Genomic DNA, 27,904 nt, shown 5'->3' on the forward strand with positions numbered 1-27,904 from the left:
ATGCTCCTCCCCGCTGTGGGCTCCCTTTTTTTTTTTTTTTTTTTTTTTTTTTTTCCGGGCGGCCCCAGCGGCTGCGTACTGGCTGTGGGATGGGAAGTAAAGCCCCAGCGAGCGGCAGCAGCGGGGCTGTGAGGAGCAGCCAGGGGGAGGCGGCGGCAGCTAGTCGGTGAGCAGCGGGGAAGAGCGGAGCCGGGGCGGAGCACCTGCAGGCACGGGCGGCGGCTTCACCATGGCGATTCGCAAGAAGAGCACCAAGAGCCCCCCGATCCTGAGCCACGAATTCATCCTGCAGAATCACGCGGACATCGTCTCCTGTGTGGCGATGGTCTTCCTACTGGGGCTCATGTTCGAGGTGAGCGCGCCCCGCGTCCCAACCGCCCTGCCGCCCCCTTCCAGGGCCACCGTCGGCCCGGGACCGCGGGGACTCGGGCGGCGGACGGTGCTGGCCTGCCCCGCCCAGCCCCGCGCCGGCCTGGGGCTGCGGAGTCCCGGCGGGCCCGGCCCTCGCCCACAGGGGCCGGGGGTCGCCGTGTCGCCCCCTGGCCGGACGCGCTCCCCTCCCCTCCCCACTCGCCGCCGCCCCCTCCCGCCGGCCGCGCCGCGCAGTTCCTGGTTCCCGCGAAGGGTTACGTGGCAGCCGGCGAGGGGCCGGCGGGCGGCGGGGGCGGCCCCTGCTCTGCCGAGCTGGCTCCGGGCGGGTGGGCGGGTTGGGGGGGATGGCCGGCCCCGGCCGCCGGGTGCGCCCCGCTGGCGAGGGCTGGGGAAAAGCGGAGGCCAGGCCTCGGGGGGGCGGCGGAGAGCACCGTGCCGTGGGGTCCCCGGGCAGGACCGAGTTTGGGGTGAACGAGAAACGCGGACCCCGGCGGCTGCTGCCCACTTCCAGGGCGGCGTCCGCGGGGCAGCGAGGGATCGCCCCGGGTTGGGCACACAGAGCAAGCCGATTGTTTGAATTCGTGTCTCCCAGAGTGGTAGTAGTATTCCCGGTCAGTTACCGAACTTTTTGCCCTGACGCTTGCTTTTTCCTTAAAGAAACAAGATCTGGTACATACATCGAGGTTCTGAACCGCAGTGCCAAGGAGTCGAGTAATTTCCTTTTAGTTATGTGAAAGGATGGAAATGTCAGGCGTGTGTAAATTCTCTTCCCACGTATCTCGTATTTTGATGACTTACTTAACAGCTGTTGAACGTGGGTAATAAACTTTGCAAGGTGAACGCGTTAACATCCTACGGGTTTTTTTCCCTCGCTCCCCAGTTCACACTCCCATTCCTGATCTTCTTTCCCTTTTTTATTTTTCTCTGTGACCCCATCCGATAGACCGATTACTTATTCATTGTCTGTCCCCCCTCTCCTGGAATGTAACCTCAGTGGGGGCAGAAATTTTGGGTTTTTACGAGTCTATTTCCAGTGCTTAGAATAGTGCCTGGGATGTCGGTGGTGCTTTAAAAAATATTTGTTGAATGAGTGACATTAGGAATTCTTGAGGAAAAACTAGTTGAATGAGACAGCCAGTGACCAAAAGATGAATAAAATTTTTAAATGGAGGCCATGTGGGTTTTTAAATGTTATGAGGTAACTTCATATTTAAAATTTTTTTTGCTTCTCTTTAAATGGGCTATAGATTTTTTTTTTTATTCCTGATCGTGTCGTTTATGTCCACTCAGTCCACTGTGAAGGAGGGAGGTAGTCGGTCTAGTGGAAGTAGAAGGAAACTAACATAATGTCACATGCTTCATTTTAGGCTTGGCCTGTGCTACTTACCTACTGAGTGACCCAAGGCTAAGTAAGCCTCAGTTTTTCCGCTCTGTAACGTCACCTGTGCTATTCTCATTGCCATTGTTGCAACGATCAGATAATGATATGAAGGCATTTCATATTTTATTCACATAAAGTACTATATGAATGTATAATATTAAAAATGCAGTGCTCAAAATTTGTACTCACTTTCTCAATTTTATATTATATTTTCTGCTTTGATATTATAAGTAATATTTTGTATATGCAATATATTCAACAGTTTTGTAAAACCTGTCATAACCCATCTCCACATAAGAATTCCTGACTTTAAAAATATAATTTAGGAGAAATATTACCTAAAAGGTATGTTTGCAATGCTTTGGATGAAATGGACTATAAATCAGAAATACTGACATTTAGAAATGGTATAGCTTTTCTTTTATGTAAAATATTTCATATTCTCTTACCACGTTTCTAGGGAAGCTCATCGCCTGTATACCTTGTCTCACGTGTTTTTTAACAGTGGATTTTCACCTTTATGTAAATCTGTAAAATTTATAAATCTAAGTAGACACAATAAAGATCTAAATAGAAGTTTTAAAAGTCAGTTCAAAAGCAAACAGTAAAATAATATACAGAAAAGGGAAGTTTGTGCAGGTTGTACATTTTACCATATGTTAAAGTTGTAGGATTTGAAAGCATGTTATCTATGTATGGGAAAAAATTGACTAGGTTACTTTTGCTATTTCACTTTAAAATAGTTGCTGCTGAATCTCAAAGTTAACATAATTATAGAATGACAGTATTTGTGCTAGAATAATAGAGAAGTTAATGTCTTTATAGTAGAACTGTTAAGCCTTTTGTGTAAATATATTGAGGAAATGTCAGAGGATTTGTGGTGAATTTGACAAAGCAATAACAGATACTGTATTACTAGCCAAAATGAAGACTCTGTATAGATAAAGTAGAAGCATACCATAGGTGCTGGAGCTTAAGGGTTCCATGTTCAAGTTCAGGCTTTACAACTTGCTAACTGGATGACCTAGGACACGTCATTTAACTTCTCAGAGCTAGTTTCCTTTTCTGTAAAGTGGGGCTCACTGGCTTACTCTGAGAATTAAATTAACTAATATGTATAATGACTAGTTCAGTGCTTGGTTTATAGAAGACATGCCATAAGTGGTAGTTCTTATTATTCCTTTGATCACAGTGGGAAAGTACAAGATAGCATTTTTATGTGAGAGAAGAGTCCAAAAGGTAGCATCTAAAGAGATTATATATACTGAGAAGATTGATGAGGTAGTAGTCTGTTGGGGGAAATACAAGAGTTTAATTTCCAGGAAACTCCACGTTATCAAAAATTGCTTATGAATTTTCAAATCATGTTTTTAGTGCAGTCAGCATCTGTCTACATAATGCAAATCATGGTCTACAGTTAATGGCTTCACATTTGAGTTAGGAGAATTTGCACAGTGGAAAAACGTAAGGATACTTAGGAAGCTTCCTGAAAGAGCTACAGAAGGAGGAGTTAGGTAGGGGTTTCCTTGAGGAATAGTTTCTTCTGGAAGGAAGATATTTTCCAAATATTCCGGAGTCTAGGTTGTGTGGACCATGCAGGTTTGGGGAACAGTTACAATTACCTTGGAACAGCGTGAGGGATTTTTGTTGCTGTTGTTTTTTAAGCATGACCTGTCTTAATGCCAACATTTTCTTTCCTTGTTTTTAAGAACTTAATTTTATATAAGCTGGTGGGGAAGTGAATTTGATATTCAGAAACTGTCTTTTTATCTTTCAGGCACCCAGTCAATGTAATAGTCACATAAACCTCTAACAAGTGTAAAATAGTTAACGTCTCTATATAACAAAACAAAACAACAACAAAAACATGCTAAGCCCCCGTGGTGATTACTTAATTAAAGAAATATTATGACTTTCACGATGTTGCGTACAACATAGAATTAAACAGTTCATTTCATTTGTGGTAACCTGTTTAAGATGTATCTGAGTAAGTCTCATTTTGTTCTTGTAAATGGAGCATAGCACTATAAATATCCAAGTAACTGTCAGAAACTCAGCAATTTTTACTTTTTAGTGCATCATATATTTCTGTAGTATATTTTATTCCAAACTGATTTCTCTTCCTATGGATTAATTGTAAAATTAGTTTAACTAAAGCAGTGCTGGCAGCGGTGTGAGGCTTAGGGGCCCTGGAAACGGCTAGGAGCATGATTACTGGTTTCATTTTTCTGTAAACTTTTTTGGGGTGTGTAGTTTGCATTTTTTTTCTCTTCTCATTCTACCTATTGTCACATGCTAGACCAGCTGGAAGCCAGACTTTAATTTTATTTGGAAGTTTAGCATAATCTAATTCTTGCTTTTGGAATTTGATATTGAATTTATCGTTGAAGAATTTCACTTGTCACTTGTAAGGGACTCTTCAACAAAAGTCGTCTTAGCTATGGTAGTGGTGACCTTGTATTGTGAATTAGAAAGAGGTGTGTGTGTGTGCGCACGCACGCGTTTATATATATGAAGTCTAAAAGAGATTAAAAAATGAAGTTTAGTAATCAGTCAAATTTATTAAAAATAATGGCATGAAAGCAGTGTTCCCCGGAAACATATGCCATCATTCTGCTCTAACACATCCATGTGAATGACCCAAACTGTAACAAGAAGCCTGACTGGCCTTTTGTGTTCGGGTGACCTTTACATCTACTGCAGTTAAACAACTCGCTGGAGTGGTCAGACCCTGGACTTGATCACGCAGGCCTGCCTTGTTTCCAGCGCCTGAATTCCACTATAGCTTAGCTCAGCCACAGCTTCCCTGTTCTTCCCTCCCTGATTCCGCTCATCTGCCAGCTCTCCAGCTAGTCCAAGCTTTTAGGCCCCTTGGCCCCTGTTTCTTTTCTGCAGTGTATCAGCCCCCCTCGTTGCCTTGCTTTTCCTGCAGTCTTTACTTGGCCACACTCCTCCCAGGCCCTCAGCTGCTTTTCCTCTTGGTCCTTCTCCCTGTTCCCCCTGCAAATATCCAGCCATGGATCTAGCCGACCCTCTGCCTTTTCCGTCTCCCCATTCGTGGATGGCTAAGAGTTGCAAGAGAAAGGCATGTGCTCGTGCTGATAGATTATTATTACAAACCAAAGGTTTCTACCTCAGACATCAGTAACACCCAGTGATCTTTGTACTTGTCCCTGGCCTGCCCCTTTCCTTAAAGAAACTATATAAAAACCATTATTCAAGTCCCCAACTATGCTTCACAGATGACATTGCTTTTTTTCCACATGGAAAAGAAGCGTTTATCAGATGTGAATTTCTTCACTTTCCTGCCTTTTGAACTTCTCTCTCTCATCCGTTACTACCTTCTCGGCCTAAGAAGAAAACTGTTCGATTAACTTCTAGCTCTATCCTTACATTTCATTCCTACGAGATCTTGCCATCCATTATCCTCTTCTACGTTTAACTTCCCCCTTTTCCCTGGCACCTACCTGGTTGCCCCCACACGAGCTCAGTCTCTCCCAGCGTAAAAACTGCGTAAGTCGTGACCTGGCACCGATTGCGAGGTACCACTTGTTCCTCTTCTGTTCTTCTGTCGGCTGTGATGTGGCTTTCGTTCTCACTGCTTTGTTGGAATTACTCAAACCACGACCACCAATGACTCCTTAAATTGTCCAGTCCATTGCACTCTTTTCCTGCCACATCTCTTTCGAAACTTTTGACTTTATTAACCACACCGTTTTGAAATGTTTCCCCCTCAGCTTTTAGGGTGTCAGGCTTTCTTCATTCTCCTTCTGCCTCTCTGATCATTTCTTGTCTTGCCACCAGCTTTTTCTCTGCCCACTGCACGGTCTGATGGCCTACTTGTCTATGAATACTGTGCACTCTCCCTAAACGCTGTATGTGCAGCCACAGCTTCAGCTACCACCCATAAATAGAATTGCACGTGCACAGACCCTGAGGTGGGAGGAATGCAAGAGGCCAGGGAGCAGGAGGAAATGTCTGAGATGAGGCTGGAGGCCAAGGGGAGGAGTCAACCCGTGGATTGTAGCGTGGGCCACATTAAAGACTTTGTTCTTTAGTCCAGAAAGAATGGGAGGCTGGCCTGGTGGCTCAAGTGGTTGGAGCGCCGTGCTCCTAACAACGAGGTCGCCGGTTCGATTCCCACATGGGCCAGTGAGCTGTGCCCTCTACAGCTAAGATTGTGACCAACGGCTCTCCCTGGAGCTGGGCTACATGATCAGAAGATAATTCTGGTTGCCCTGTGGAGTATGGGGGCTTGAGTGACCACTTAGTAAGCCACAGCCAGCAATTTTTCCCTCCTCAAAATTCTCCTGTCATGCCAAAATAAAATCTAAACTACTTAGCTCGACAAGGAGGGCCCTTTCTAGCACTTGATAGCTTTTCTAGGCTTTTCTACCACGTCTGATGTGTACCCATGCCAGGCCTTGTGTTTACTGCTAGCTAACCTCTGCACTTTCTGTTTCTTCTACCTGTACTGCCCTCTTCATCCCCCAGTCAACTTTTATTTTCCAGCGAGACGGCTCTCACATCACCTCACCACATCCTCTGAGAAGCCTTTCCAGAACATGCCTCAGTCCCCACCCAGGAGAAAAACAAAAACCAGAAAAGTTCGTGTTTATCCTGAGTGCCCATTGGCGCTGACTGTTCAGTGTTATAACAATGTGTTTACGTATCTTCCTGCTCCAACTAACCTCCTAGTCATCAGGGGTTACAGGATTTATCTTTGCTACCCTTTCTTGTGTAGCACAGTGCCTGGGGCCTATAAATATTCAGCAAGCATTCCATTTTTCTATTCTGACTGCTTTTACCAGTAAGCAGGTCAGTTAAATATTTATTGACCACTGAGCTATCTATGCCAGGTGTGTGGGAGATTAACACACACACACACCACAGAACCTACCTTTGGTCCATTTTTGTCATGGTATCTGTGCTGCCTTTTATTAATTTACATTAAAATTTTTTCTTGCTGAGAAAAAATTGTGTGTTCATTGTACAGGTCTAGAGCAGAGAAACATTATCTGTCAAATCACTGTTTACTGGAACTGCGGAGTGTCTCTTGAAGTCTTAACAGTGAGGAATGAATTACACAATATCTCTAAATGCAGAAGGCTCTGGTGAATTATGTGAACTCAATTCCGTGGCAATCAGGAATCCCATTTGTGCCTCTCAGGGTGCCCTAGGAACTGGGGTGCACTTCGTTCTTAGATTTGGGGAACAAACTTGTAATATCTTCCCCTGATCTATCCGGGAGGTCACAACTTGACTTGATCTTTTTTTTTTCTTTCTAGATAACAGCAAAAGCTGCTATCATTTTTGTTACTCTTCAGTACAATGTTACCCTTCCTGCAACAGGTAGGTGGTTTCCTTTTGGAATGTTCTGTTTACATAGAAAAGTTCAGTCGGACAGACTTGGAAATTTCCGACAACACTAGGTTCTTCATTCAGTTTTACAAGTCTCATTCGTGATTAGATCATTATATGATGATTTTATAATGCAACATCTGATGTTTTTGGTTCACTGTGCCCTATATATTATGTGAAAATCAGTTTTTATGTGTTTAATGTTTGTTGTATATTTTTGTAAATGGGCTTGAAATTCCATCATAAAACTCTTTTTTTGCCTTCTCATCTTTTCATAAGAAAATCCTAAGCATAGATATTTTACATTTGTTTCAAATGTCATTGTTCAGTCAAGGTTTGCAAAGACACAATGTTTAGGTTCAGTTTTTCTGGCCTATGAGTTGTTTTGGACCTAAGCCACTTTTTCATTGTGCTCTACCTGTGACATTATTTTGATTAGAGAGGATGTCAGTAAGCTCTAGGGGATATTTGGTAATAGTGCCCAAACTATACCTTTAGGTTTTATTTCAAAAAATTATATTTTATATATATTATACCTTTCTAAATTATATTATGTGAAAATCAAGTTGTCACTGGAAGTTGATGGTAGTTGAATACAGTAATATAATTAACTAGCATGGGTGAGGGATGGGGTATTCAGTTAATAAAATATTAACATATTCAGGCAGTAAACTTGCCCTGAATCTCTCTATTTAAAATGTAAGATCACTTGAGTTGGGTTTTTGCTCAATTACAGTAGTACCTCGGTTTTCGAATGTCTCCGTGGACGAACATTTCGGTTTACGAAAGCCGTACATGTTATGGTATCATTAGATAGTAAAATTCATGCCTAATTTGCAGTTTTAGGGGTTGATTTTAAAGGTCTGGAATGGATTAATCCATTTTGTGTTACTTTCTATGGGGAAACCACATCTCGGTTTTCGAATGTTTCAGAACTCGAACGGTCTTCCGAAATGGATTACGTTTGAAAACCGAGGTCCCCCTGTATACAGTTTTGTGAATATTTTATTTAATGACTTAGATATCAGATTACTGAAAACCACAGAGTTGTTTTGAAATTTGAATCTGCCAGAGAAGAATGAAGCACTTCTACCAATTCCCAAGTATTTGATTAAGATTGGTTCTGAACAGTTATAGCAATTTCAAGGATTAAAAACAATTTCAAGTAGCAGTTGCCTCTATCTCTGCTGCTTATAGATCAAAATTAAATCAAATGTAAGTTAAATCAGGTTTTTCTTCAGAATCATAATATGATGTCTAGTTTGAAAGTAGAAGTAGAAGGTAGAAAGTTTCAAAAATTCCTTGAAAAGACAGGCAAATGGATTAAGTATAACTTTAAGATGACCTAAGTATAACCTAGTCTCAACCCCTGAGATAAGATCAGTTTTACGATCTGCCCAGGGATCTGAGTGTGGCCACCCTCCCGTTTTTTGGTTTTTGATGGCTGTGACTAACATGTGTCAAGTGTTTCCGAAGCTTTTGATTTCTAGATAGTCTCCTCAATTTTCTTTGCTCCTATGACTCAAGATGTCCAAAAAGCACATTACCATGATGTTTCTGTAGTACTTATTTATTAGTTTAGTCATCTTGTTTTTGTTTCCATAACTGTGTTGTACTTGGTGCTGTTTTTAAAATCTCATGTATATTTTTGTGTCTGTGTGTCCTGTCCTTTTTGGCCTTCAGAAGAGCAAGCCACTGAATCAGCGTCCCTTTATTACTACGGTATCAAAGATTTGGCTACAGTTTTCTTCTACATGCTAGTGGCGATAATTATTCATGCCATAATTCAAGAGTATGTGTTGGATGTAAGTATACAAACTTAGAAATCTACACGTTGCAAAATACTAGCTCTCCGTGCTATGATAGATATATGTTGAATGTATTTTATAATCTTAATTATTGATTGTTTTTATTTTTAGAAAATTAACAGGCGAATGCACTTCTCCAAAACGAAACACAGCAAGTTTAATGAATCTGGTCAGCTTAGTGCATTCTACCTCTTTTCTTGTATTTGGGGCACATTCATTCTAGTATCTGTAAGTATGTACTGTGTTTAAATTTTCGTCTCTCAAAATACTTACGTTATATACCCAGAGCAGAAAATGATGTCCTATTCTTTAATTCTCATAAGCAAATCCTGAACCTTAGAAAAATCCCTCTTCCATTGTCCTTCTCCGAGATGAAGAATTCTGCCATTGAACTAGTATAAAGTCAAGTTTCATCGATAAGCATCTTTTAGTTTTTTATATTGCAAAAATTCTAAACTGTGTTTAATGTTTCAGAAAGCCTTACTCATTTTTCGTCAATCCGAATGTTATTTTTATATCTCATAGTCATTTGCAGAGATCTCTGTATTAGCAAAAAGGGTAAGATGTCAGTGATACTTTTGCTAGGTTATGTGAGTGGTAGTGTTTCTAGTCATTTCCGCTTTTAAAAACAGTTCAGATATTTTTCCAAGCAACTTAAAATGTTGATTGACTTTTCAGTTAAGGCTATCTAAACCTCTAAGCATATCATTCTAACTAACGAAGGGGGAAGGCATTGTCTACTTTAATATTAGTAATAGCAGTCCCTTAAAGTTACATGAACTCCAGAGTTTACATACTGTTGAGTTTTTCAGGACACATAATTTTTTTTAATCACCATGTTAGAGATGAATAAATAGGCAGAGTGGGTTTTCCAGGGTACAACACTTACTGTTGGCAACTGACCAAAACTCAGCCTGTTCAGTCAGTGCTCATTCCATCTTACACTGATACTTTATAGATACCCATAAGTTTCAGCTTAAATATCTATCTTACACATTTTTAAAAAAAATACAAAAATGTTACATTTTAGTAGGAAATATTCTTACTAGAGATAGGTGACATTAGATTTTTTTTTGCTTGTGCAGTAATTCTCACACACATAGAACCTTTTTAACATGTTTGTTAGCTTGACGAAACTGATTTTAATAAGAAAAAGGTTTGGTTAGTACGTGGACGTAATCCTATGAAACTTGGCAGTGCCTTGGTCACCCATCCCCTGTCACATGCTGCCTCTTTCCTGAAACCCTTCTCTGATTACCCGAGATAGAATTCATGTCTCCCACAGCTCTTGTACCTCGGATATGTACCATTACTGTTTTTCGGTTGTTTGATGTTTGTTTGCATACATGTATTTTTTTATGCAACTGAATTGAAAGAATTTATAAGGCCAGGAATTATGATTTATTGGACTTTGTATCTCTCATACAAAGTTTTACTTCACTGAAGTAAGCAGTTCAACTGAATTGACAATAAGTAAAACAACTGCAAAGTTTGACTTCAGTGGGCTTTTTGGAACTTGATGTGGGGAGTTGTAAATGTGCAAGCAATGAAAATACTGTCTTATTTTCCAAGAGGTTTACATTGTACTCATAGACTAATTTTTATATCTTCTTTTGTAGGAAAATTACATGTCAGACCCAACTATCTTGTGGAGGGCTTATCCCCATAACCTGATGACGTAAGTCGTTTCTGGCAGGCTTTTCATAGTTAGGACCATGGTTATGTCACTTTTAAGCAGAATTCATTCTTATTCTCCCTAGCTCCTTACGCAGACGCATGCAGTAGTGTGTCTTTGGCAGTCCCGCTGCCATACATAAGAAAAAAAATTCTTGTGTGCTTTTTTCCAGCATAGAACCTTTTTAACATGTTTGTTAGCTTGACGAAACTGATTTTAATAAGAACCTTTAATTTAGTGCTATTTTCCCTCTCTTCTCCCTCATCCTTTCTCCTCCTCACAACTCCGTCTTCTCCATACTTTGCTCCTTTTCTTTGCCCCCGTCTCTTCACTCCTTCCACTTCTTATTCTTTTATACTATAAGCTTGAAGGTAGGGATTGTTTCTTTGTTATCTTTCTAGCCCCCAAAGTTTCGGTAGGGTACTGCAAGAAGCTTAGTGGTTACAAAGACATGCAACTAAATTATTCATTCTTCCAGCTTAGTTCTAGTACAGCTGTTCTGTGTTTTTCTTGTATTTCAGCCTATATTGTTTCACTTTCCTGAATTTGTCATTTTGGTGTAGAATATGTAGTATCCATACATTGTCTCGACTGGTCTATAATCGTCTCATTCATGTAAGTCTTAGATTGTGCCTGAGCCCATCGAGACTGTCTGTGCCTGGACAGCAGTAGAAACTCTCTTGTTATTTTATAGCCTTTGTTGCGCCGGGCGACAGGTGCTTGTCACCTGGAGATCACTTAGGAAATGCACTGTGATGTGAGACCTGGAGAAAAAGCTAATAAGGGAATAACATGACCTTGCATATCTGTGTTTAAGTCCAGTAGTAATACCCACTCTGCTGAGTCATTCTGACTCTTAAAATTAGATTAATTCCATGAACTTTTATAGAATGGGGTTATAAGCTCATATTTATGTGTGACTCCATCTCTGCCCTCCCATCCCAGAAATTATTTCAGATTGGCTTGTGTTTTCTATTTTAGCCTTCTGGAGAAGCAGGAGAGGGAGAATAAAGAGAAAACAGAAGGACTGGAGGGGCATAATGCACAGAAGAGAGTTGATTCTAGACTGACTAGACTATGTCTCCCAGGGCACCCTTCTGTGCCTCACTCCTCTCTTTAATCCTGCCTTGCCTCCATGTATTTGGGGCTCTCAGTATTCCAACCGGGTAGAATTAGTATATTTCACTAAGAAAAAAGTCAGGGGACATTTGAAATGGGGATTATCCCAGTTTCAGGTATTGTTTAAGCTGTGCACTTTGCTTTTGTGTCACTCTTTTGCCTTTCCCACTTCCCTTTTGATGAAACCTTATAGATCTGTGCCTTGACTCCCTCAGTCATGTTCCTCATGTTTTCTTCCGCTAACATGACACAAGAATCAGTATGAATTAACTAGTAGACAGGGGGTTCTGGTTCCTCCCAGCTAGCTTGCATCGTAACAGTATTCTGCAGGAGATGTCTTTCTTCTGCTGTTTGATCCGGAGGAACTGACTGATAGTGGGGGTGTCCGAGGGAGACGGGCCATGGCTGTGGGAGAGTTGTTTTAAGGAACACAGAGTGTTGTAAGGGGACCTGAAATGATAACACAAACTCACCGCTTAGTACCTTCTGATTTCCAGAGTTTGTTTTTACTTGATTCTTTTTAAAGTATTATGCTTTAAAAGGTATTTTTTACTTTCTTGTGTTATGCAGATTTCAAATGAAGTTTTTCTACATATCACAGTTGGCTTACTGGTTTCATGCTTTTCCTGAACTCTACTTCCAGAAAACCAAAAAAGTAAGCTGGGATTTTGTGATTTAAAAAGTTATCTTGTCATTTTTCCCCTTTTTTGAAAAGTCCTTCTAAAATTAAATATTTCCTAATGTCTCTAAGCTCCCTCTCACCTCAGCTCTTCCCCCTTTCTTCTCCCAGCTGCCATCTTTCCGCAGAGACTAAGTATCCTTAACTATTTATTGAAAAAACCTTTGGTCATTATTATAACTTTAGAAGGGGATCTTTTACATTTGACATGCTAATTGCTCGTTTTAAAATGATGTTAGTAGTAATTTAAAATAAATTAAAATTTAAAGAAATTTTGAAATGTAACATTAGTTTCATATTATTGATATTCTTAGCAGTTTCACAAGTGAGACTCAAAGGATTGATCAGATTATCTTACAACTGACAGTTCCTTGTGTAAGTCCCAAAGAAAAGTTCGGTATTGAAAAAAGAAAACCATAGTTAAATATTTCACCAGAGAAGCTTTTCCTGAGTTGGGCGGAGCGCTCCCTTTTTGGCATGTGGGAAAGATGTTTGTTTTATTTGAAAAAAGAAACTGCTAGAGCACTGCGGTATTCTTTTTTCTAGTTTTGCCCTTAGTACTTCTGAAGTCAGACTTCCATGACATCACAAATCAACTTTATTTCGTTTATTTAACTCTTTCTCCTCTACAACCCATACTAACTCCCTGTTGCCTTAAACTACAAGCTGCTCACCTGTGCTCTTAGGGTTTCTCCCAACCCCGGTCCCTCTTTCTTCTCTCTCCTATACTTCGTTTACATGAATAGTCTCTCATTTTATAATCCCAACACAGCGGTTCTTTTTCCTGGAATACCTTTTCGCTACGATAAATGAATCAAGCACTTTTATTCGCTTTTTGGGGGAGAGATCATTTTAAAATTCCACATATGAAATCATACTTGGGTGAGGATATGGGTGAAACACGTTTGGTCATGAATTAACAACTGCTGAAGCTGGGTTATGGGTTCCTGGGGATTCATTATACTCTGTTGTATATATATTTACATTTTTCCACATTTAAAACATTTTTGTATTGCCTACTTTGAGAAGCTTTCCAAAACAGAAGTGTAAGAACCCTTCCAGTGACCGGTTTATCTCTGCCCTCTCAAACGCCACAAGCTCTTATTTCTATATGTACTACAAGTAGTTAATTGATGAATATAGGTACCTGATTTACTACTGTTTTGTGTCTGTGTTTTTTGTGTCCTGTGTGTCTGTCATCATTGATGTGTGTGCTGCGACTGAAAACCAGCACCAATGAGAGCCCTTGTACTCTGTATGGCTTGAAAGTTCTTTTTATGTTGATTTCTTTTATAAAGCAAGGTGTTTTTCTAGTTCAGTTGATTGTAAGAATTAGGACGATGATCCAGAAAACCTTTGACCTAGAACTGTCTTAAGATAAAATTCTTAGACTCACAATTTCCAGTAGCCCTTCCGTTGTCAGTAAGCACCTAGTGTGAACCGGAGATGTCCGAGACGTGCACTGTCCCACACAGTAGCTGCTAGTCACATTTAGATTAATTAGAAGTAAATAACAACAAAGTTCACTCTCTCGATCATGCTAGGCTTATCTCAAGTGCTCATTAGCCACGTGGCTACACTGTCTACCACTGTGGCCAGCAGAGATAGAGATCATTTCTACCATTGCAAGAACTTCTGCTGGACAGCGCTGCTGAGAGTCTCATAGTTTCTTGATGTCTTAGCACCGTGTCTCAACTATTTAAAGCTTTCTTCATGTACTTTTGTACCCATGGACATAATACCTCTAGGTTTCATTATTAATCTGTATGTCTATATTGTGTTCATTGACCATGTAAGTAGAGGGACATTTCAAAGTAATTGTTCATTTTAGTTCCCAAAGCTCCTTTCTTATCAGTTCCTGCCAGATGGCATTTCTCCAGAAATGCGATCTCATTTTTATGGAATAATTTGCATATCTTAGAACTTGACTGAGACTATTTTTAACACCTACATATTGCAGTCAAAAGTAACTGTTTCAAGTAATTAACATAATTTGAAAGTAACAGCTGCATATGTGTTAAACAGTTTCTTAAAATTTACTCTGAAAAGTATTTTTGGAAGAACTCTTTACTGGAAGCAACTAGTATAGTGATTGTTTTGAGCTGATCCTGCAGAGAAGTGAAGAAAGAAAGGAACACTGTTGGTAGCAGTTCAAGAGGTGTGTGTTAGTCACAAGCAAACTCAGTTTTGTTTTTTAAGGAGACTATTTTAATTATATATAATAAGTATGCTTCGATATAAACAATCCTCCATTTTGCCCATGTGAAGATTCAAAATGTAATTTCTTAGCCAACTTAAATATATGAGGTTTCAGGGAACTGGATGAAACAGCCCAATGTTTTTATTTCTAATATTCAGTGTATTTAGTTTAATTATATATCATATAAAGTATATTAAATTAGAAATAATTCCTTTTCCCCACTCTTACTTCATGAAAGCCGTGTTCACGCTTTTCATATGCAACCATGGTAATGTCATTCATTGATCACTAGAGCCACTTTTTGAATCCTCTCAGTTTTTCAAAGTACATCATCTTTACTTCTTACTGATTCTTCCGCTAGACCTCTGTAAGCATTTAGAAATGATACCGATTGAGGATTTTAAGGCTATGTATCTTACCCAAATATCTATTTGTTGTTCAGAATAAACTAGTCATGCAGATCCCTGTGAGAGCTTTGAAAAGATTTCAATATGAGATGGCTCCATCGGTGGCTTAGGGCATATATGTGATACCCAGTCTAAAGTTTATTTTTTAGTACAGTGTAGTTAAGAAAAGCATTTTCTTATAAAAAATAGAAATTCACTGAACTATACGAGTGTGGCTGACCTTTTTAACAAAAAGATGTTGGAATAACAACCAAAAATGTCACTTGAAGTTATTTATAATTTTAAAATTTGGTTTAAGTGGACTATATTTATCAGATTTTCCATGCCAAGTGAGACTATCAGAATTTTAAGTCATCATCTATGATTTCATCCTTAGGTAAACTACGTGAACATTAGTATTAAGGATATAAAAGAACTTGGCAAAGCTTTTCTAATAACTCATTTTCATTACAAATAAGGAAAACCTCATTTCTGGCTCAAGGAAGAAAAAGCTCTTTTTTGTTGATTTACATAACAGAATCATAGGATGATGTGTGAAAACGTCTTGAGAAACCAGAATAGCTTTCTCTCAGTCACTTTTGTATTCATCTGGACTCTAGACTCTAGAACAGTGATGAGCTGCTTTTGGATGTTTCAATGCTATAATGTGGCCAGTGAACTGATACCATGAACTCCCTCTAAGAGGCCCTCTTCCACCAGCGTCCTCTGTTCTCCCCCACTCCCCGGATTCCGTGGGCACGTGTAAACCCCACATGTAAGACCATGGTGCTGTGCAAGGTCTTTGTTGACGGCCTCAGACATGTAAGCACCCCTCCAGAGGAGCTGCCACCTCATGAGGATTGGAGAATGGCGGAGGAGTTTGGCCTAGAACAAGGATGCTAAAAGAAGTCATTTTCTAAATGAGATCTAGATAGAATTTCTCATTTAAAAAATCATGCTACATCACCCTGTTACCTTTGTAGTTCTAAAATAATGTGGCAATGTTTTTCATCTAGGGTGTATGTGTTCTCTAGTTCCCACAGTCTCCACCACTCCCTGTGGTATTATACTCATCTCTGTCACTCACTTGTTTTTGCTTTTTCTCTGGTTAGGCTCGGAGTGTACAAACATTGCTTTAGAAAACATAGCTGAAGGGAATGTTACTAGAAAAGTGTTTCTTGATACTCCGTCCTTTTGAAAGTAGTAGAAACTATTTTGAAAACTCTTGCTAGGCATTTAATCGTTGTGAAGATAGAAGGTGGTGATGGTGTTTTACTCTCCATTTGGTCAACTATAAGAAAGGCAGGGCTAGATGCAAAGTTGAACCTGAATTTAGGCAAGAGGCTCTGGGTTTTTCCTTACCTAACGGCACGCACAACCTTACTTTACCTAAGTAAGTTGAGATTTCAGACAAAAGATAAGAGAAATGGAATGGTTTATCGAAATGTAGGTTTTCTTGTCACTTATAATGGTGGTTTTAAATTTGTCAGAGAGGGAAGTAGGCAGCTAGTTTCTCTGCGAAACGATGTATTTTTAAAATGCGTTCTTTAAATTTAAATATTTTTTTAATCCTCCCAAGAAGTTACCCTTCAATAAAATGCTTTTTCCAGAAGTTATCCCAGCGGACTAATTTTTCTATTGATTTACACAAGTTTTTATGTAATGAAAAGAGTTTAATGTTCAATCAGCAATTAAAAAGTAAAAAACTCTCATTTGTAAGTATTGGTCCCCCTGGTCTGTTTTTCGTCAGAAATTTGCAGCTTTAACAAGCACATCTGAAGGAATATGGCAGTATTTCCCCTATCAGGTCATTTACATGCCACCTTGCTGTAACTTAAAATATTTTATTTTAAAAGTTCTGGTTAAAGTGTTCTGTTTGGTACTATCTAAAATCATTTTGTACGATGCCAGTGATACACACACCACACTTTGGGAAACGTGTATATAGCATATCAAGTTACATTTATAATACTATCGCTGAGCTGTTCTGAAATGATTGTGAGAGAATAAAAAGGTTTCCTGTGGTTGAACTTCAGCATTTTTCTCAACACTTCTCTCCCTCTCTCCTTTGAGAAGGAGAAATAATTCATTTGAAGTTTGAAAATTATGTGGCAAGGATCTTAAGACTCTTATTCTCAGAGATAGTTCTCCCTGCAGTTGGAAGAGCCACTTTGTAAACTTGTGTTGTGTCTTGGGAGTTTGCCCCGGAAGGAAGTCCCAAGACGTGGCACTACACAGGGTACCACTTGACTGTGTGTTCTGCCTTTTCAACACCAATCTGCGCACCACTCGTACTCGAGAAGGGTTTTCAGCATCAAAACTATGCTTGTAAAATCTCTACTCTTTCTCAGAAAATTTACGTAGTAGCTCTCCACTGAAATGGAGGGGGAGAAATAGAGGACCAATAGAGGCCTGTGCTCAGACAGACTAGATGCCGGAGAGTTCAGTGAGGAGCCAGAGGAATGCAGGTCAGCGTGCCACCATTTTAATAGTTCTAATTACGTGAGGAGTGCTAACAGGCTAATAGGGCCTTCTATCTGCCAGGCTAATATGCCATATATGTATGGGTAGGTTTTCCCTGCCATCCAAAAGGAGAGCGTTCCTGTGAAACCTTTCTTAAGCCGAAATAGCATAAAGCAGAGAAGCAGTTAATTACCTTAGGACACATCTTGCTAACAGATGCGCAAAATAAATTGAGATAAAGTACAGATGCTCACAGACGTGGTTCAAAGTGATGGTGGCCTGATGCTGAGATGCTGAGTGGGGTTCCCAGGGAAGGAGCTTGGTGGGGCCACCTGCTCAGGGTGGCACTGCCTCTGTAATGGCTCCTGCAGAACAAATACTGAACGCTGTTTCCACTTTTCGCCTTTTTTCATAATCTTCTTCAGATTTCTTTCGATTAGCAAAAACATCCTAATGTAAGCTTTCGTAAAAGCAAAGTGGCGTAAAGCGAAAAGCTGGGGGACACCCATATATGGAAAACTGCCCAAATCAAAGAGTAGAAATGAGAGGTGCAGGCATTTTATAAATTAACAAGTGTTTATGGGGCCCTTCCCTGTATTTTGCAAACATTCTTGACTACAACCCAAGATGAAAAACTAGGTTGTACATCATAATTGTGTGTGTGTGTGTGTGTGTGTGTGTGTGTGTGTGTGTGTGTGAAATCTGGAACAGTTTTCATGAAACAGTACAATGTGCTGTATACTCTAGCACTTCCTATTCTGTTTCATGTTTTAAAAGAGGTTAGTGTGACCCCCTCGACTGATTTCGTGATCCACTAGTGGGTCTTGACTTACATTTTTTGAAAACACTTTCCAAGATAACCAGGTTGTTAGAGACTGTGGAAGAATAAAAGAGAAGCAAAAGAAAAATCTGGGTACTTGGTTTACAGGGTTATTAAGAGGAGAAAGAATATACAATTAGGTGGTATCCTGAGTGAGAAGATAAAATTTTAACCTTCAATTTTAATGACTATAGCTGATAATGAAAGGGATTAAGAGTGTGAGCTGAAAAATGTAAATACAAGTTTAGGTAAACAAAAGCATCTCTACTGCTATAAACATTGCAGTTTTAGTATTAGGAGGACATCATTATGGTTATTAATACCGTGTCACATAATAAATGTTTGTTATAAAAAGAACCATAGATCTTAGCACTGAAAGGGATTTTGAGTTCATGGGATTCAAGCAAACCCAGGTGTTACTGACATGTTACAGATGAGGTAGCCGATGCCAAGTGACGTTAAATGACTCGCTAACCGCGCAGTGAACTGGGGTGAGCAGCGGGGTGGGGTGCGGGTCGGAAGGGCTTCGGGTCCGCGCCTCCTGTGGTAGGCAGCACGTTGTTCACCCCACCACACTGTTCTGAGGAACAGAAATGTTGCGGCATGTTTTCATCTATAACGCAGTTTTCTGTTTACAGGAAGATATTCCTCGCCAGCTTGTCTACATCGGTCTTTACCTCTTTCACATCGCTGGAGCTTATCTTTTGAAGTGAGTTAGGATTTTTCTTGGGTGTGTGTGGCCTGGGCAGAGACTGTGCCAATCTGTCTTCACTGACAAGTCATTTTAAATTTGTTCTTTTAACAGCTTGAATCACCTAGGACTTGTTCTTTTGGTGCTGCATTATTTTGTCGAATTTCTTTTCCACATTTCCCGCCTGTTTTATTTCAGCGATGAAAAGTATCAGAAAGGGTAAGTTGGTTTGCCGTTTTATTTCTTGTGTAATTAAAGTCAGTGCTGCGTTGCCAAGGGCCCTGCAGTTATACTACTTTGTAAGTTGTTAGAAGCAGCTTTAAATAAAATGAAACTATTCAGCGGTGCAGGTTGCATTTTATTCTCTAAAGTGGAGTCATTCTTAGGCTAGAGAATACTGTATTGGAACTTGTAATTTTCAAGATTTTTTGGGTTTCCTTTTCTAAATTCTCCAATTTCGCTAATCTATGTTTTTCTTTTGGAGAAAGAATGATAGGGAAGTGAACTTTCAGAAGAAAATGAAATAGTGGATTATATCGTCTTAAAGATATTAAACTATTTTGATGGGAAAATTGCACTGAAAGCAGAATTGAAGCAGTATGACATGTAAAGTGTGAAGCCCTAAAAATAAAGGCAGAAGTGGGAATCTTAAATGAGAATTAGTGTCCTGTTTACAACACACGTTTTGTTTTGTTCAGCAGTTTTGAAAATCATGCATACCATTAGTTCTGAGGATCATTAATAATAGTTATATATTTTTTAAAAAAGCACCAAACAAAAAAATCAAACATTTCTTTAATAGACTTCCTAGAACCTTAAGTATGCTAATATGTATCTCTAAAAGTGTGATATAATGTAGCACTTTCCAAACATTTGACTTGCAGAATCCTTTTGGCCGAAAAATAGGAAATGATGTTTTAATGTGCGTTTTCTGAATAGGAGTCTGATTCCTACTAGAATATTTTCTTATCTTTGCCATTTTATGAATTGAATTTGTGACACTTTTCTTCCAGGTTTTCTCTGTGGGCAGTTCTGTTTGTTTTGGGAAGACTTCTGACTTTAATTCTTTCGGTCCTCACTGTGGGCTTTGGCCTCGCGAGAGCAGAGAACCAGAAGCTGGATTTCAGTGCAGGAAACTTCAACGTGTTGGCTGTAAGGTATGGTCAGTTTACTATTTTTCTCACTTAGTACAGCTGAATGGTATGTATTATCTGAAAAATAAAAGGGTAAATATGGGGGCTAGGGAAACTATTCACTTGGCTTGATTTCAAACCTGTTGCAGTTTCATGTGTCTAAATTTAAATACCAAAGCATTTGTTAAACTTCTGGGATTAATCATTAATGGGATAATTATTAACATAATCTTGGGAATTTAGCACTACATTACTAGTATCAAAGCAAGGTAGACTATTCAATGGCATTGTTTTGATGCACTCTAATATTTTGTTTATTTCTTAATATTCTCAGAGTTGCTGTTCTGGCATCAATTTGCATTACCCAAGCATTCATGATGTGGAAGTTCATTAATTTTCAGCTTCGGAGGTGGAGGGAACATTCTACTTTGCAGGCACCGACTGTGAAGAAGAAACCAACGGTGACAAAAGGCAGGTCTTCTAGAAAAGGAACAGGTCTGTATTCAGTAAGCAGTGAAAAACCTGAAGTAGAAAAAAAATTTTTTTAATGTTCTGGGGTCTTATTTATAATCTTAACTAAAATTTAAAATCCTATAAAGAAAATTTTACTCTACTTTGTAGCAAATTAGCAGCAAAATAATCTTTCCCCATTCTACAGTTTGTTCATTGCCCAGGGTCAGTTTTTCTCCTCAGAAGCTGTCCTCTCAGTTTCTCGCTCACAAGTGTGTTTTGCTTGATTCCTATGAGCCACTATAGACCAATGTATAGGCGCAGTTTTAGTGAATAACTAACCTAGAGAGAGAAACTTTGTGCTTTCAAGCATCTTATTAAAAACCAAAACCTCTTTACAACCCATCTGCCCTTTAGTCCCAAGTGGAATAGTTTTTGGTTTTGGTTTTGGTTTTTATAACATCTGACTGCTTGTTCCTTTTCTGGACATTTCATATAAATGCAGTCATACAACATGTGATCTTTTGCAACTGGTTTGTTTCACTTAGCATGTTCTTAAGGTTCTTACATGTGTAGCATATATTGATACTTCATTCCTTTTTGTGGCCAAAAAATATCCCATTGTATGAATATACAGTATTTTGTTTATCCATATATTAGTTGATGAATATTTGGGTTTTTCGCACTTTTTGGCTATTATGACTAGAGCTGTAAACATTCATGTACACGGTTTTGTTTGGTTACCTGTGTTTTGCTTTCTTGGTTATATGCCTAAGAGTGGAATTGCCGAGTCATATGGTAACTATACATTTAACATTTTGGGAGGACTGCTAAACCGTTTTCCAAAGTGGCTGCACCATTTTACATTCATTGTTTTGCATATTGCTATCTGGTTGTTCCGGCATTTGTTGAAAAGACAAATCTTTATTGATTGTCTTGATACTCTCGTTGAAAATCAGTTGATCATAAAAGTAAGAATTTATTTCTGGACTCTCAATTCTGTTCTCTTAATCTGTCTGTTCTTATGCCAGTATCACACTGTCTTGACTACTGTAAATCTGTAGTAAGTTTTGCAGTCAGGAAATGTGAGTCCTCTGGCTTTATTCTTTTTCATATTATTCTGCATTTCCATATGAATTTCAGGATCAGCTTGTCAATTTCTGCAAAAAGCCCACTGGGCTTTTAAAATGAACTACCTTGAATCTGTAGACTGCTTTAAACATGAATGTCTTTTTATTTTAAGGGGGTCCTCTTTAATTTCTTTCAATTAAATTTTGTAGTTATCAATGTGTGTAGTACTAGTACTCCACACAATCCAAATATAAATTAAGTCTCGCATTTCTTCTATTAAATTTATTCTAAGTGTTTTATTTTTATTCTTTTTGATGCTGTTGTAAATAGAATCGTCTTCTTAATTTCAGTTTTGGATTTTTCATTGTTAGTCTTTAGTAATACAGTTGACTTTTACATATTAATCTTGTGTCCTGCAACATTGCTGAATTTACTAGGTTTTTTAATTATTATTATTTAATAGTAAAATTTTTGTAGATTCCTTTGCATTTTTAGTATACGGGATCATGTCACCTACAGATAAAGGTAGTTTCCCTACTTCTAGTCCTATCTAGATGCCTTTTGTTTCACTTTTTTTGCCAATTACCCAGGCTAGAACCTCCAGGAAGATGTCAAATAGAAGTGGCAAGAGCAGACATCCTCACCTTGTTCCTGCCCTTGGGGTAGCTCCATTTGCCATTAAATATAAGGTTACCCAGGGGTTTTTCCTAAATGGTCTTTCAGGTGGAGAAAGTTCCTTTCTACTCCTAGTTTACATTTTTTGTTATTGAAAGGGTATTAGATTTTGTCACTTGCATTTTTTGCATCTCCTGAGATTATCAGATGGCTTTTGTCCTTTATTGATACCATGGATTACGTTATAATTGATTTTTTAATGTTAAGCCAACAGTGCCCTCTGGGATAATTCTCACTTGTCGCCGCCGTATGTAATCCTCTTTACTAGTTGCTTGATTTGGTTTACTAGTGTCTTCTTTGGGATTTTTATCCCTGTATTCATAAAGCATATTGATGTGTATTTTTTGTAATGTATCAATTCTCAAATATAAATCCAATCTTGCATTTCTGGCATACTAACCCCAAACTGATGCTGATAATACATCACTTTTGCTGGATTGGCTTTTTTTTCAATATTTTGTTAGAATTTTTGCATCTGTGTTCATGTAAAAGACTGACCTGTAATTAGGGGGTTTTTTGTTGTTTTTTGTTTTGTTTTGTTTTTTTAATGTCCTTGTCAGGTTTTGGTATGAGGGTTATGCTAGCTTTATAGAAAGTCCTGGGCAGTTTTGTCCTTTGTAATATCAGCATTATTTTTTCTTTAAATGTTTGGAAGGATTCACCAGTGAAGCTATCTAACCTAGAATCTTCTTTATAGGAAGGTTTTTAACTACAGATTCACATTCTCTAGTAGATAATAGAATTATTTAGATTTTCTGTTACTGTACCTCTTTTGGTAAGTTGTGTTTTTCAAGGAATTTGTTTATTTTTATGAATTTGTAAAAGTATTGATATAAAATTATTCCCAATGTCCTCTTGTTATCTTATTAATGCCTGTAGAACAGCATTTTTCATTTCCTGTGTTAGTAATTTATGCCTTTCTCTTTTTTTCTTTCCACTGGCCAAGAACCAACATTTGTCTTTTTCTTCCCCCTTTTCTTCTGCTACGCCCCCCACCGCCACTCCGGTTCAAGCTGTTGTTTCTCAGTCTAGTTGTGTAGGACACTGCTCCCTGGCCCAGGCTGGTATTATGAGCCTTGCACTCCCCCCGGCTGAGGCAGTCGGTCACCAGTTGTAGGTCAGCTGCTCACAGCAGCTCACGACAGCTCTCGGCTGCCGGCCACTCACGCAGGTTGCCAGCCAATCCTGGCAGCACATGGTAGCCCACGGCAGCACAGAGCAGCTCACAGCAGCACACAGCAGCTCACTCTGGCTGCTGACCACTCACGCTGGCTGCTGGTCGCTCCTGGCAGCACACGGTAGCCCACGGCAGCACTCAGCAGCCCACGGCAGCACTCAGCAACCTGTGGCAGCACTCAGCAGCCCACTGCAGCTCACTCCACCCTCCAGCTGCTCACAGCAGCCCAGCTCCAGGGAGAGCTGTTGATCACAATCTTAGTTGTCGAGGGCGCAGCTCATGGGCTATGTGGGAATCGAACTGGTGACCTCGATGTTAGGAGCTCAGTGCTGCAACCACTTGAGCCACCGGGCTGGCCCTCATTTGTCTTTTTTTATTGATTTTCTCAGATCATTTATTTCTGTTCTTATTTCCCTTTCTTTGGATTTAATTTGATGCTTTGTTATTGTGGTTACCTTCTTGACTTGGATCTTTAAATCATTGATTTTCATCCCTTCATGTGAATTACTTGCAGTTTAAGAGCAAACTTTTCCTTCAGCACTGCTTCAGCTATGCTTCACAAGTTGATAGGTCTTTTACATTATAAATTCAGTTTAAAATATTTTATAATTCCAGTTGTGATTTCTTTGACCCATGGCTTATTTATAAATGCATTGTTAAATGCACAAATATTTTGGCATTTTCCAGTTTTCTTTCTGTTACTGATTTCTAGCTTAATTCTCTTAAGGTTAAAGAACATGCTCCGAGTGACTGCAGTTCTTTGCAGTTTGTTGAGACTTCATTATGGCTCAGCATCACTTCAAAAGAATGCGAATTCTGAATTTGTTGGGTATTATGTTCTAGAAGTGTCGGGTCAAATGTGTTCATTGTTGTTCAGTCTCGAGTCTTTACTGATTTGATGGAAAGAGTTTTGCTTGTTCTGTCGTCAGTTCTTGCGAAAGTATTGATCATTTCTCCTTGTAGCTTGTAAGTTTTGCTTTAAGTATTTTGAAGATGCATTAAAGGTTCATCAAAATATAGGGTGGTTATAAATTTCCGTGGAATTTGTCCTTTTTTATTATCAAATGTCCATCTCTATCTCTAGTTTGTCTGAATTTACTCTAGCTACACCAACTTTCTTGGAGTAAAATATTATCATGGTACAACTTTTCCTATATTTTTCTACTTTAAACCTCTGTTTGTCTTTAAATCTAAATTGTGTCTATTATAAGCAGAATATATTTGGATTTCATTTTACTTCATTCAGTCTGATAATTAGTCTTTGTTTTTGGCAGTTACACTGTGATGGACCTAGATATGAGTTCCTTTGTAGTTATTCTGTGCTGTATAAAGCTTCCGGAATCTTGGCATGGTTTCTTTTCTTTTTTTTTTTTTAATTAAAGTTTATTGGGGTGACAGTTGTTAGTAAAGTTACATAGATTTCAGGTGTACAATTCTGTATTACATCACCTATAAATCCCATTGTGTGTTCACCACCAAAAGTATGGTTTCACTCTTTCTTTTCTATTTGGAAAATTCTTGACCATTTCTTCTTCAAATATTGCTTCTGCCACATTGTTTTTCCTGTCCTTCTGGGACTCCAATACCTATGTTTAATTAACGCTTTTAACATGTCCCTTGTAGCTTTTCATACTTTCTATCCTTTTTTTCTCTGAGTTTCAGTCTGAGTATTTTTTCGAGTTCACTAATCTCTTCTGTTTGCCTGATCTGCTATTAAACTCCTTTAATATGTGTGTTTTCTAGTTCTGGGATTAAAGATTTCAGTTCTCTGGTGAAATTCTTCATCTTCGCATTTGTTTTTATTAATCATTGTTCTTTTACTGTCTGCCAGTTCCCAGCCTGGATCACCTGAGGATCTATTTCTGATATTTTCTTTTCTTAGTTTTCAGTCATTAGGCCTTGTTTTCTGGCATGCCTGGTAGTTTTTCATTGAATAACGGACGTTTTGTGTAAAGATGTGTAGAGGCTTGGGATGAATTTGTAGAAGCCCTGGATTGAGTGTGGGTAGATCCTTCTGGATCATCGAAGCTGATCTGTTTCCAGTTCCCCCTCATTCCTAGGCCCTCAACTGTTTATAAGGGCTTTCTTCTCCAATGGGCCCTGAATTCAAGTTTCTGTCTCCCTGTCATTGTGAGAGTTCCCAATTCTCTGTGTAGCCTTGTACTTTCCCAGGAGTTGCTTCCTGCTTGATTACTCTTGAGTCTTGCTTGGTGCGTGCACATTTAGTGGTTGGCAAGTGCCTTGAGGGAGAAAGACACATAGCTGCCTTGGTTTTTTCCTAGCGCCTTAAAACAGCCATAGTTGTATTCAACTTTTATGGGTGTTTTTGGAGGGCGGGTTAGTCTGACATCAATGATTCCATCATAGAGTGAGAAAGATGAAGGCCTCACGTGATGCACTCTTAAAACATAAGCGTTACCATCCTAAACACCCACTTTTTAATATGGTATAAACATACTCCTAAGAACTTCATTTGTCTGCTGTCAAATGCAAAAGGTTCTTTATTTATACCAAAAGCACTGCTCTAAAGACTATTATTTTAAAATTCTTGTAATTGATTTTTAGTTTTTTTATCTTGTCACTTATTTCCTGCTTTCAATAGTAACTTTTTACTTTTTTATTGAGATCTAATTGACATACTATAGTTACTTTTCTTTTAATTTGCTACTTTCATATCATTTTGTTTAACATGTTATCAGGTTGGTTAGAATACTACTAGTGAAGATTAAGCACAGGTGAATACGTTTCGCCTAAGGGTTATTAGAGTGCATATTGGGTTTTAAGTTTTCTTATCTGAAGATCTTTAAGTGTAAACATTATATTTGCATTAATTCATAAGAGAGTAACACTGATTCTTTCCTTTTTTCAGAAAATGGTGTAAATGGAACAGTAACTTCAAATGGAGCAGACTCTCCCCGTAATAGAAAAGAGAAATCTTCGTAATGAATTCTAATCTAATTGTTTAAATGTCCCCAAAGAAATCTGCTTTTTACTATATCTTTCAGCACTAGAGATTTTTTTTCTGTTCTTGAAAATACAGTCTGTGTTCTTTGATTCTCGCTATTGTACTGTTGGATGCATTTTTTTAAAGGGCAATTGTGGGGCGAGGATAATTTCTATGAGTGAGAAAACTATTTTAGCCTAGACTAAGCTACTTGCCTTCAGAATAGCTTAGGGACCACCACCATATTTTATTTTGTTTTTATCTTTGAACATTTTTCTAGTGATTTGGATAACTATTTGCAAATATTCTACATATCAATGATACAATTTCTTGCTCTCACCAATTTTTTATATTAGCAAGATGGCCTATTCCAGCGAGGTCATATTTTTTAAGTTATCTTTCAGGGTAAAATGAAAATAGTATAAAGTTAGATGTCAAACTTTAATATGTTTTCAGTGTTCTCTAATTTTTAGGAATTTTTGTAGCCTTTACACCAGGGAAAAAAAAGATTTGTAAATTTGCCAAAATAATTGTGTGCTTTATATTATAGGTAGTGGTTATTAGTGTTACATCCCCATTTTTTTAAGGAAAAAAACCTACTATTGGTTACAATGTGTGGAAATTTATTACCATATATTGTATCAAAATATCTTCTATTAACATAAAAGTACTTGTAAAGTAAAATCTTTCTTGTGCATTTTCAATACTTGTAAACTGGAGATCTGAAAATTAAATATTTACTATAAAGAAGAAAATCTGATACAGCCCTTTTTGATATGTTTATTAATAATGACTCAGTGGGGCGTGTCATATGTTCGATATGCACAGCATCTTAGAAAAATATTGTTTAACCTACAAATAATAATGCCTACTTGATTTATATCTATAAAAAGAATGTCGGGTAATTATATTTGGAAAACATTTAATGCACTAATCTTAAAGAAATTGAAAATTCAGGTGGATAAACAGTCTTAAAAAACAGTGCTTTATGTTATAACTATAGCTTTGGTCCCATCTTTAATTGAGAAGCATTTATCTGTATAAAACATATTTTTGGATAAAAATATATATATATTTGTATCTCTACAGAAAGGCTCTAAAAAACTTTTGAGTAAAATATTTGGTTCTCTTTTCTATAATTATCCTTTAAAATCCTTGTTAGCTATATTGGGTTTTTTGTTGTCTTTACAGTACATAATATTGTTCCTTTCGGTGTTTACCTCTTGTTCCCCATTTCTCACTCTGGTCACCAGCTAATGTTTGTGCCATTTTTAGTGTAAAAGGTGCAGACCTGCTAGGTCTGCAGTGTAATGAGTTGCCATGCTGCTAGGAAGTCGTGCTTTCTGTTTCCAGCTGTTTACCTACTTCCTGGAAAAAATAGTAGCTCTCTGTAGCATCATGGAGTTTCAGTGGAACCAAATTTTTGCCATTAAAAACTGGCATTATATCAAACCATTCATTGAGAAATCAATCAAAATAAAAAATTTTTACTTTCACTA

At 38.5% G+C, this 27,904-nt stretch overlaps 1 protein-coding gene across 1 annotated transcript; it reads left to right on the forward strand.

Annotated features, from left to right (window-relative positions):
• On the forward strand, positions 1 to 27,904 carry TRAM1 (translocation associated membrane protein 1). The gene is made up of 11 exons (XM_033126592.1): positions 1 to 352; positions 7,042 to 7,105; positions 8,798 to 8,919; positions 9,034 to 9,150; positions 10,542 to 10,600; positions 12,287 to 12,371; positions 18,903 to 18,973; positions 19,070 to 19,174; positions 19,969 to 20,112; positions 20,423 to 20,583; positions 26,331 to 27,904. The coding sequence occupies exons 1-11, from the start codon at positions 230 to 232 to the stop codon at positions 26,402 to 26,404; spliced, it is 1,125 nt and encodes a 374-aa protein (XP_032982483.1). The 5' UTR covers positions 1 to 229; the 3' UTR covers positions 26,405 to 27,904.

This window comes from Rhinolophus ferrumequinum, chromosome 14 (assembly GCF_004115265.2).
Source record: "Rhinolophus ferrumequinum isolate MPI-CBG mRhiFer1 chromosome 14, mRhiFer1_v1.p, whole genome shotgun sequence".
In the NCBI taxonomy this organism is placed as follows: domain Eukaryota; kingdom Metazoa; phylum Chordata; class Mammalia; order Chiroptera; family Rhinolophidae; genus Rhinolophus; species Rhinolophus ferrumequinum.

What these genes read in the sequence shown, in the direction of transcription:
- TRAM1 (XM_033126592.1), top strand. Translation starts at nt 230, where the DNA reads ATGGCGATTCGCAAGAAGAGCACCAAGAGCCCCCCGATCCTGAGCCAC. An exon ending in TATCCCCATAACCTGATGAC is followed by an intron (nt 10,601 to 12,286) that starts GTAAGTCGTTTC and finishes TGTGTTATGCAG; the next exon opens with ATTTCAAATGAAGTTTTTCT. An exon ending in TTCAACGTGTTGGCTGTAAG is followed by an intron (nt 20,113 to 20,422) that starts GTATGGTCAGTT and finishes TAATATTCTCAG; the next exon opens with AGTTGCTGTTCTGGCATCAA.